General features: G+C 34.8%; 1 protein-coding gene across 2 annotated transcripts in view; it reads left to right on the top strand.

Moving 5' to 3' along the window:
* GPC5 (glypican 5) overlaps positions 1-12059 on the top strand; it is a 682725-nt gene that overhangs the window by 505996 nt on the left and 164670 nt on the right. Inside the window, exon 7 of one of the 2 annotated variants that reach the window (XM_049647137.1) lies at positions 1355-1721. The exons of the other annotated variant lie outside the window; for it this stretch is intronic. Coding sequence (XP_049503094.1) covers positions 1355-1441 — 87 coding nt within the window. The 3' untranslated portion in view covers positions 1442-1721. Of the gene's footprint in view, positions 1-1354; positions 1722-12059 lie in introns of those variants that run through there. 2 annotated transcript variants of the gene reach the window in all.

The following is a 12059-nucleotide window of genomic DNA, read 5'->3' on the forward strand; positions in this document are numbered from 1 at the left end:
ATGAGATAATGTTTATAAAGTATCCAGTGAAGTATCTGAACCCATAAAGTGCTATGCAGTGTTTCGTGGTACTGATGCTAACGAATACTTTCAGTGCTTGCTGTATGTCAAACATTCTTCCTAGTGAACTTTGTGTGTAACAACTCGTTTAATAGTTACTGTTATCGTCTCTATTGTAAAAAATGTACACTGGAGCATAGACACTTGAAAACTTGCCCGAGGTCCCACGCCAGAAAATGGCAGAGACAGAATTTGATCCAAGGGATGTGTCTCCAAAGGCCACACTTCCCTTGCTCCCTCTCATGACTACTACCTGCCATACCATTACTCCTCCTACTACTAATAAGACTACTCACACCTGCTTCAGTAGGGCATCACATTGCTTTATACTTTATTACTTTATATGTATTGCCATACAACTAGTTTAAGAGCTCCTTGAGGGTGATTTATTTATCTTTTTCTGGCCTTCTAGCCTGCCTGGCCCATACTAAACCTCATTAAATATTTACTGAAGAGTGAATTAATGAAGTCCGATAAAGAGTAGAACATTTTAAGGTTATAAATGATCTAGAAGACTCTGTACTGATTTCTACTTTATAGAGCTGTTTTATGTTGTGAATCTATAAATTACAAGCATCGCTAAAATGGACACATTTTGTATATGTGTGGATATACGTATATGTGTATATTATACACATTATATACATAAAGGCATATGTAGGTATATATATACAGAGAGAGAGAGAGAGAGAGAGAGAGAGAGAGAGAAGCCCTATTAGTTCTGTCTTTTGATGATGAATTCTAAATAGAAAATGCCAATGAGTCTTCACTGTTGAAGGACACTCATCAGTACTCATGGTCTCATTTCTTTAAGCCCAGTGAAGTTACATGGTTTTGGCATGTCTGAAAGTTGTGTCAGACAAAACAAGCCTTCTGACTACCTAAATGGGGTCTTGGTGGTATATCTAAAGCATTAATAACAGACAAGCAGATGATTCTTTCAGGTATTAATTTTCTTCCAACTAACCACATGTTTACAAACATTAAGGCTATTTTTCATATGGTTGCCGTACAGTTGACTAAGTAGAAGTAAGAGGCAAAATTGGAGGCTGAATTTTAAGCTTCCTCTCTTATCATTTTCAAATGCTATGATGAGAGTTGCACTAGCCCAGTAAACAATTGGGAATTTTCCTAGTTCCTGTGGAGTGTTCCCTAGCATAGGACCAAAGTAAAGAAAAGGAAAATATTAAAAATAGTTGTAATGGTGAAGAATAAATAGTTTGGTCTAAAAATATATTTTGCTCAGTGAATTGCTACACATCTCATCAATACTACATTTCATTTTTATACCTAGAAATCTTTGTTAACATGTTTACTACTTCTCCTGTGGAAGATTTATGAAACGGAGTGCTTGAAGGTGAGCGAGGAAAGGTTTTCTTGAAGAAGAGAGCTTCTCCTCATTAAAAGCTAAAGCTAAATGGATTGTTTGATATGAATAACTTTAGGTATAACTTGGCAATTATGCAATGGAAAATAATAAACACTTTCAAATATCTACTCTATGGTATGTGCTCTACTAGATATTACCAATATAACAGCTAGTCTTTTTTTTTTTAATTTTGTTTTTTATTTTTTAAAATTTGCATCCAAATTAGTTAGCATATAGTGAAACAATGATTTCAGGAGTAGATTCCTTAATGTCCCTTACCCATTTAGCCCATCCCCCCTCCCACAAACCCCTCAGTTTGTTCTCCATATTTGAGTCTTTTCTACAGCTAATCTTATTATGATTATTTACTTTTAATGATAGCTACCATTTTGTGATCATCAAGTGGCATAGGCAAATAAATGATGCAATATTCATAAATATTATACAACAATGAGAAAAGATAACTATTAATCCACATATCATAGATGGATCTTACTAGCATAATTTTGTGCCAAAGAAGTCAAACACAGGGGCACTATTTGTGGTTCCTTAAAGTTGAAGGAAGACAAAATTAAGAGAAGTCAGGACAGTGCTTTTGTCTGTGGAGGAAGGCTGTTAATGGTGAGAAGAGAGTCTGGAAACGAGCTTAAGATTTGCTGGTGATGTTCTATTTTTTTTTATCTGATGAAAGTGTATTCCACTGTGCAACAAAGTTCCCCTGGGCTCAGGTGTGTTCACTTTGTAAAAATCTATTAAGCTCTAACTTTCTGTGAGTATACAAGTCAATAAATGTTTACATCAAAGACAAGTTAAAGTAGGAAGTGAGTAAGAAGAGAGATGACCTTAGCAAACTATGGAGAATGTAACTAATGTGGTCAAATTCAGTTGAGAATTAAGTTTAGATGAGCGTTAAGAAACAGTTATTAAATTTCATAAGTAGAAGGTCATTGGTGAATACTAAACTTATAAGAGCCTTTTCATATGTGCATTTGCTATGGAATGGTGGGTGTGGAAATCAGATTGCTGTCTGCTAAAGAATGGATGTATCAGATGGCAATGTTAGGGTATATCTTCCTTTTGAAATTTTAGGATCTTTCTTCAAGGCATAAACAATTATATTGGGGAGACCCCTGAGTTTTTCTAAATGCCTTGTTCTCTCCTAAAACTAACATCTTGTTTAAATCATTAGAGAAATAGGTAACTTTTTCCTGACAATAATCACAACAAATGATTATTTCTACCTGGTACAGGTTGTGTGAGCTCTGGAGTAGACTGACCAGCAAACTATAGAATGCTTTTATACATTTTTGGCATTATCTAGTAGACTTAATTATTAAATGTTTGGGGGAAAATTTTTGTGTAGTCTTAGTAGTAGTTTAATGTATCTGTCTATTCTCACCCATGACTTGAAACATACATTTGAAAATGTCCATGATGATTCAGCCAGGGCAAATAAAATGTGCTCTCAGTAGCTATAGCTGTAACTGATGCTAAATAGACATTTCTCATTGTGAAAAAAAAATAAGGTGGACTCTAACATCTCAATGGGACCTGTTATTAACCATTGGCTAGAGCTACTGAAAGCCAGTTTAGGAATGATTCTGCTGATAATGAAATCATTACGTAGAGGACAGATTATATAATGGTAGCTTTTGAGTCAATTCAGCACGCTGATGAATTTCATTTGTCACACTCCTAGTTATGTTTGTGGTTATTATATTTAAATGTCATAAAGTCATAAGGCAGTACCTATGCTCTCTAGATTGCCACAATTCCTGGTGCTTTATTATTTCTCCCCTCTAGGGTGGAAGTACAGAATAGTGACTGCAAGTATGGGCTTTGGAACCAGTCCGCTTGGTTTGACCTTGGGCCATTACTTAATATATTTGTACCTCTGGTTTCTCATCTTCAAACGGATGAGGCACAGAGTTTTGTGCCTTTTAGGTAGAAGTGATCCAATCTAGAAAGCAACGCAAGCAGAACATAATCTAGTTATACACATGTACATGCTTTGAACTCAGTCTTATGCCTGTGTGTGTGTGTGTGTGTGTGTGTGTGTGTGTGTGTGTATCCCAAAGAAATTTTCACACAGGCACATAACATAAGGGAACATGCAGAAGGACATTTACTGGAACGTTTGTAACAAAGGGAAGAAATGGAACAAATACTGAAACGTTAGTTTTGCTGGTAGAAATAGGAGGCATCCTAAATGTTGCTTGAACAGTGAATAGGTAAAATGCATCAGGTACACATCACAGTGTACTCTGAACAGTTAGACACAATAAATCCGGGCACCCATAGCAACATGGGCAGAATTTAAAGGTCAAGTGTTGACTGATAAAACTTAGAAACAATGAATTCTAGAGCATAACTTTGATAAGAATGAATAATACATGTACAAAAATACACCTTTTTCAAGTTTTCTCCCCAAAATATAGATTAAACACATTAGAATCTTAACTCTTAGTGGGGGGGCTGGGTATAAGAATAAATAAGAATAAATAAATAAAACATGATAACAGTGTTGTTGATATGTCATAATTTGATGATTCTGAGCTCATTCTTTTGCACCTGAGGAATGACATTAAGTGAAATTCAATGGAATATGAATCAGATAGTAATTCCTCATAAAAGACGTGATAAGGATTCCATGAGTTCATACTTAAAAACACACTTCCCTATTCCCTGGCTCAGAAATACTCAATAATGTTCGCTATTGACTCATGTATGTAACTTGCTTAGCTCCAAAGGGAATTTTAGTTGTGAAGCCGGGTATAAAAGAGTGCTCGTTTGGAAACATATTTTAACCTTAAATTGCTTGTTTATCTGTTTTACCACGATGTCAATAAAAAGTTAATGATTAAATATTTATAACTTTCCTATTTCTTTTTACATCTTCATTTAACCAGTTTTTCTCTCCTTATAGCTATAAGAATTTCAGATACTTACACGTAATTGTATGTACCTTCAGATGCATTGAAAGAAGAAAAAGACACATTTGCTTAGAGCATAAGGGATTTTGGCCAATGTAAGTGAATGAGAGGGTTTTAATTCACAAGGGTGAAAATTCATTTAGGCCTGTCAGATCCTACAAAGGAAAATCATCAACCAGAAAGGGGCAGTGAGGCATGATATTAAACAGCTGAATGTGTCAAAATAATCACTCTGTGGTTATAGAGTCCCATTCAGTACCTCTGAGCTTGAGCTGTTGCTATTGTTTGGGATTTTCACCCTTCTTGATAAATTGACCTGCTTTTTTCCCCCCTGATATAATTATCATGAACTTTTCTCTGAAATGCAAATTTAAGTTGAATATATCTACTGAGTTACAATTCTTGTAATATTTCATTTAAATATTAAATAAATTTCATTTATATGGTAGATTTCCATATAGGAGGAATGCAGTTTTTTTGGGATTTTTGTTTGTTTGGTTGGTTGGTTTTTGGTTTTTGGGTTTCTTTTTTCTTTTCCTTCTTCTTCTTCTTTTTTTTTTTTTTTGCTATTTATTGGTACAAGGTAGAATTGGATTAATGAAGAATACAAGTTTTCTTCCTAATTGCCTGAACATCTAAATAGAAATAATTAGACAACTAAAGGTGCATTCCTCATGGAGACATGTGAAAGCCTTCTTATGCAGTATGCTTCTAGAAAGGTTCATTTTCGGGTCACTCAGCTGCCTGACATCAGTGAACTGAAAAATTCACTGAATTATTAATAAAGAACAACTTACTTTAACGTGTCCCTTTAGAGTTAGTGAGGAAAAGCAGAGAAAAAAGTAATAAACTTCTATTAATGTAATCAAAAACATACATTTGGAGTAGTATATGATCAGAAAAGAGATTCATTGTCAGTTTTCACAGGACAGAGTTTCATCAAGAGGGTTGATGAAATATTTTGTTTTATTTCAGTAAATTAAGAGGGAGACAGACTATAATACATTGCTCCTTTGTGAAGTCTTATAGTCTGCTAAAGAAAAGATTTGTAGACAGTCATTGAGACAGGTGTATGTATTCACTTTTGAATTATATCTATTTGTAGAGTATACTTTCTCTAAAATATTTCCTTGCAACTTGGTTATGTTTATTATTTGTTGTTTATGCTGTTAACCTTAACAACAAAATTGCTAGTTATTTTACTGGAAAAAAATGGTTTATTTGGGACCCGTAGAGAATTGCAATCTAGGACAAGCAAGCTAAGGCAAAACCATAGCAAGTCCAGAGAACAAAGGAGAGGGGGAAGTTGGGAGGGGTGTAATACACAAAAAATCCATTAGAGGAAACAGACTTTAAAGTACCGTGCCTTTCATTGGCTGAGTTGGGACAGTCACTGGCTGGGCTGTTGCTGGTGGAGGAGGAAACCATTCTTCCACCTGGTGGCGCATCCGAAGTAGTTATGCAAATTGCCTCAATTCTTGTTGAGTATGCAATGGACGAGTGGTATGGGGTGAGCACTCCCCTTACCAGCCTCTCACCACCATTTTAAATAAAGTTTCATTTTATTACTTTTCACAATATTGATGAATCAAAAATGATCAACAACCTAATATCCCAGGAACTCTAGCAGCCACAAATTTAATTTACACAGTGTACTCATTTGTCATTACCCAAACTATTATGGGAGTCAAAAAAGGCTTAATGCATTTAAAAACTGATACCAATATTTAAAAAAATAATAATAATAAACAAAGAATGCATTTCTGTAGAAATTCACTGTTTACTATGAGAGTGTAGATAAGAACAAAATACTGCAACAAAATGAATAGCTTTGTAGCATGTTATAAAAGCTTGAAATTACATCTTTGGAAAGGAACACTATTTCTGGTATGTTAAATTAACACATTTACTTTTCATGTTTATCTTGGTTATTTTTACCTTTTAAAAACATTTATATTTTTCATATCATAAAAGTGAAATATGCTCATTTAGGAAAAAAGTTGCAGTGGTTAGAATTATCAAGGAAAATACTAAAATAACCCATTATTTAAAAAAATGATTTCACATTTATTTTTTCAGTCTTTCCTCCCTTGTTTGTCTATATTTTTAAAATTTAAGTTAGAATTATACTCTATAAACTCACTTGCTATTTCCAAAAAAACATGAGAGATTTCGAAAAGTATAATACTCTTTTGTGTGAGAATTCTATATTTTCACCATTAACAGTGCATTATCTGTATTGTTTTCAGTTTTGTAAACATTTGCATATGAAATGTTCCAATGGAAATTTCTAGAATAAATGACATACCTTTTTAGGTTTCCTAAATCTATTAGCACAGGGTTTCAAAAGTTGATAAATTTGCAAGTCCATACTGAGCATCTGTTTGCATACTTGCCAACATTATTTTAATTGTTTATTGTTTTCATTTGTATTTCTCTAATTCCTGTTGAAATTCAATATTTTGGCCAAATGTTCACTAGTTATAATTATTCCTTTTCTAAATTTTCTCTTACCATCGCTTTGGACTGTGTTCTTCGAAGCCTTTATATTTTTATTTTAATTAATCTGAATGAATACCCTGTATTAATGATGTTAACATTTTTGTTGTTACCTTTGTAGAATATATGTCTTTAACCATTTTGCCTTTTATTTTAACGATGTATTTTACCTTTATGAATTTGTCCTTTACTTAATTATATAACATGATCTTTTAGTTCATATTTTTAAAAAAATATTTTAATATTTATTTATTTTTGAGAAAGAGAGACAGAGTGTGAGCAGGGGAGGGGCAGAGAGAGAGGGAGATGCAGAATCCAAAGTAGGCTCCAGGCTCTGAGCTGTCAGCACAGAGCCTGATGAGGGACTGGAACTCCTGGACCTCGAGATCATGACCTGAGCTGAAGTGAAGACACTTAACTGAATGAGACACCCAGGCGCCCCTCTTTTAGTTCATCTGGATTGCTCATACACTTAGAAAATCTTTCCAAAATCAGAATTACATTCACTTATTTTTTTTCCAGTTTTAAAGTTTTCATATATATGTGTATACCCATACATGTATGTATATATATACATATATATTTATATGTATATATACATATATTTATATGTAAATATATACGCATATATATGTATATATACTTATATATATACACACACACACATAATCCTTCAGGTTTTATAGATATAATTGTGGTATATAATATGAGATACAACATCTAAGATTTCCCTCCAAATATTTATTGTATTATCTGAGTATTATTTTTTTACCAACAGATTTAAATTTTAAGACAAATATAATGTTTTTGAAACAATATGAATATAGGCTCGTTTATTAAAATAATCTTGCAAATGTTCTTTTAGCAGTACTTTATGTTTGTACTAACGGAAGCCTTGGAGTATGTGTTACCACCTTGTTGAGCCAGCTCCACGGTCTCACCACTGCTATACCACTAGCACTTCTTTTCCTGATTTTCCTTTTCCTTCTGCTCTCCACCCTCTCCTGTTTCTCTCTTCCTGATCCACATTGGTCCTTTCCCCCTTCTCTTTATCTTCCTGTTTCCTTTTATGTTCTTCTTTCTCTTATTCTTCTCCTTTTCCTACTTTAAGTTTTTAACTTTTTGTTAGTTTTTAACCTATTAGCTGGCCTGCAGTGCTGACATTATTTCCTTAAATATATATTTGTGTGTGTGTGTGTGTGTGTGTGTGTGTGTGTGTGTCAATAGATATTCCATGATTCTGAACAGAATAAAAGCATATGTGATATTTATGTGGAACATCCCACATATTACACTGTCTTTGTAACTCATCACTTCATGCACACATAAATATACATGCATGTGTGTTTAGTAATAAACATTGTACATGGTACTAAATATTTCTTCAACTTGGAAAGAAGGATAAAAATAGTCTATTATAATTGAGCAATTGAGAAATGCTCTTTTTGGGTAGGTACCTCTTTTTCTTAATCTCTGAGGTGCAAAATATATGAGTTAAAAAAAACCCATCTACAATAACAGCACATCAGCATGTTCTGACAATTTTTTCCAATCCCATTACCATATGGTAACTGTGTTCTGAACTTTCATTTGATTACTGACTAATTCAGTCATAGTACAAATATTTACTGACTGCCTCTCAGGCACCGAGGATATAGGTTCCATTTTCCTTGGACAGTATCTGGGTAGGGGTGGGATGAGGTAGGGATAGCACAGCCACATATTACCAGGTACATGTATCAGATCAACACTAGCTATAGTGGACCTTGTGCTAGAAATACTAGAGGCAAATATGTATAACAGAGAAAGTCACTGGGACAAGGCTACTTAAGCTAAGGTAATAAGGAAATACATTGCTAGTTGACATTTGATTTGTGACCATTTGACTTTTAGGGAGACGTCAGATCTCCTCAAAGCAAAGATGGAGTCTAGTGAGCTAACGACTGTGCAACCAAGCCTTGTGGGTCTTGGAAAGGAGTTTGATTTGATTAAAATAGGGACCGGAATCAAACCTTGATACATTACATTACAGTACTTGTCTTTCAACTCTCATAGAGTATTTTCCCAGCTTTATTGAGATATAATTGATATATAACATTGTGTAAGTTTAAACTGTACAATGTAATGACTTTATATGGGTTAATAATGTGAAATGACTGCCACAATATTAGTTAACACATCCATCAAACTTTTGAGGGAAGAACTTTTAAAATCTACCCTCTTAGCAACTTTCAAATCTGCAATACAGCATTGTTAACTATAGTCACCATGCTATGCGTTACATCCCCAGGACATCTCCATCTTGTAACTAGAAGTTTATACCTTCTGACCTTCTTCAGCTACTTCCCCCCCCAGCCCCCTCCCCAACTCCTGTTATTGGCAACCACCCATCTGTTCTCTGTTTCTAAGAGTTTGTTTTGTTTTTGTTTTTAGATTCCACATTCAACTTCTATTTCAGGTTTATTTTAAAGCATGTTTTCCCACCTGTCAAATAGTTGTCAAATAGTTGATAATTTAGCAATTTTTGATGAAGACTCTCTTCTGTGAACACTATGGGTATACTGTTTACTGGTATTGGATAAATTGTGACAAACCTCCCCAAGCTCTATGATGAACTTACATATCTCAACCATTGAGAAATGTAGACATGATCAGCATTGTGCAGCTCTTTGATTTGAACTTGATGAAAATATATATTAGCCCAAACCCCTGTTTCTTTGTCACAGGTTCTTTATGGAAATTCCTGTAGGCACACATGTAATATGATTATAGTAGCAGTGATTTTTATCTCTGGAATCAGCAGAGCCCAGATGCTTGCTTGTGTGATCACAAACATTCTTGCATGAAGGAATTAGCGAATATGATTATGTAAGGCAATGTTCACCACAAATTACTTGTATAATGCTCCCCACATTCAGGACACACCCCTGCAGTTTCTTTTAACCTTCATGATAAAGCAGTCAGGCAGGTGAAGCAGAGATATTATAGCCAAGGTAACTGAAGCTAAATGAACTTAGTGCAGGCACTGGCTTTGCTATTTATTAAAGAGCAGAGCTATAACTGGAGGGGGGAGAAAACACCCTCCAAAGTTTAGTCCAAATCCTATTTGAAATAAAACACTGTGAAACAGAAAGCAAAATGCAATTATTTAAAGTTACAGCATACTTACTAGAAAGAGTTCTAAAATAAAAATTAGTATATATGACATCTAGGCCTGGTTCTGCCACTTAGATTAGGTATATGTCACTGGGAAAGACACATTACATCCATGGGCCTCAGAAGTTTTCTTCTGTAAATGAAGAAGAAATGGACCTCATTCTATCATTTATTTATTCACCTGACACTTGATTTCGTGCTAGGTACAGTCTTCATCACCATAAAACTAGTATGGAAGACAGGCTGATTAAAATGAAAAGTTATCAGTGCATTGAAAGAGATGTGCACACCAAGATGCTATAATAATTTGTGGGTGGGATGTAATCCTGACTCATTCATTCATTCATTCAAAAATATTAGACTGTTTTTTATGTTCTGAGAATTGTTCAGATGCTGAAAACGCACACATGAATATTGAAGGATTGGAAAAGGTAAAAGTTGGTGAAGAGGGAGTGCTGAGGGACTGGAACAGGACGTATCAGGCAGAAAAAGAAGCAAGTGCAAAAGCAAGCTGGCAGGAAGTGAGATTGGAAAGGAGGTGGGAGTCCTTCCACGTAGGCCCTTTCTTGCTTTGGTGAGTAGTAGACAATCTAAAATCCACGAGAAACTGAAAGATGGCATGGTCAGATGTACACGTTAAATAGTCACCCTGCAGCATTGTGAATATTGGATTAGAGGAACCAGTACTGGACGCAGAGAGATAACCTAGGAGACTGGTGTAAGGGACTCCTGACCTCATTTCTTTGCAAGACAGTGTGGCAATATCCACAAAGATGGAAAATCCTTATCCCCTTAAACCAGTTGATTCTACTTCCAGGGAATGATCTGCCCCATATATTCAAGAGTGCTCAGGAGATTTAGGGCTCTTTGAAATAGCAAAACATTATTTAAAAAGTGCTTTGAATGCTATACTTATGGCTATTTAAATAATGAAATATCCATGCTCTTTAGGGGTGAAACTAATATTGCAGATACAGATACATGGAAATGTAATCATCAAAAGGCTATATTGTTGGGTGAAAAAAAGCAAGGAGCAGCATCGAGGGTATTTATAATGAGATGATGCACAGTTAGCTGCATTATGCCAGCGTACAAAGAGTGAACAGAAGGAGAAAAATCTAGGCGAGGAGACTTAAAATAGGTAAGTAGAAAAATGGAAAAATGTCAAAATGTCAAAAGAAAGTTTGAAGCAAACATAAAAGTGAGTTTTTTGAATGGGAGAATTGATAGATGATCTTAGAGTCTATAGAGATGCTAATGAAGATACAACTGGAAAGTATTTTGTGAGGTTTAGTAATCAGGAGGTCATAGGTAGTTTTGGTAATTGTTCAAATAATTTAGGCATGCAGAATTCCCGCTTTTTCATTCTTTCAGCAACTTAAAGAAGAGGTGAACTTCTGGTTAATATTTCCTTTAAGTACAAGAATATCCACCACTAGCACAATATGATATGAATATAAAATAAACATTATTGAGGGAAAATTTCAAGCATAGAGCACATCATCCCCTGGGCTGTCTTCCCACAGACTACCATGCTTAGATTGGTACAACTGAAATAGCCAAATTATAGAAAGGGCCCAAAACTCCATCGACCAATAAATGAGTAAAGAAGATGTGAAATACACACACATGCATGCACACACACACACACACACACACACACACACACACTAGAATATTACTCACCACTCACAAAGAATGAAACCTTGACATTTGCAACAACATGATTGGAACTGGAGAGTATTATGCTAAGCAAAATAAGTCAGTCTGAGAAAGACAAATATCATACAATTTCCTTCATATGTGGAATTTAAGAAATAATACAGATGAACATAAGGGAAGGAAATAGTAATAATAAACAAAAAGACGGGGAGGCAAACCATGAGAGACTCTTAACTATAGAGAACAAAATGAGGGTTGCTAGAGAGGAGGTGGGTGGAGGTTGGGGAAGGAGGTGATGGGCATTAAGGAGGGCACTTGTTGGGGTGAGTACTGGGTGTTGTATGTAAGTGATGAATCACTGAATTCTACTCCTGAAACCA

Source organism: Panthera uncia (assembly GCF_023721935.1).
Source record: "Panthera uncia isolate 11264 chromosome A1 unlocalized genomic scaffold, Puncia_PCG_1.0 HiC_scaffold_16, whole genome shotgun sequence".
NCBI lineage: Eukaryota > Metazoa > Chordata > Mammalia > Carnivora > Felidae > Panthera > Panthera uncia.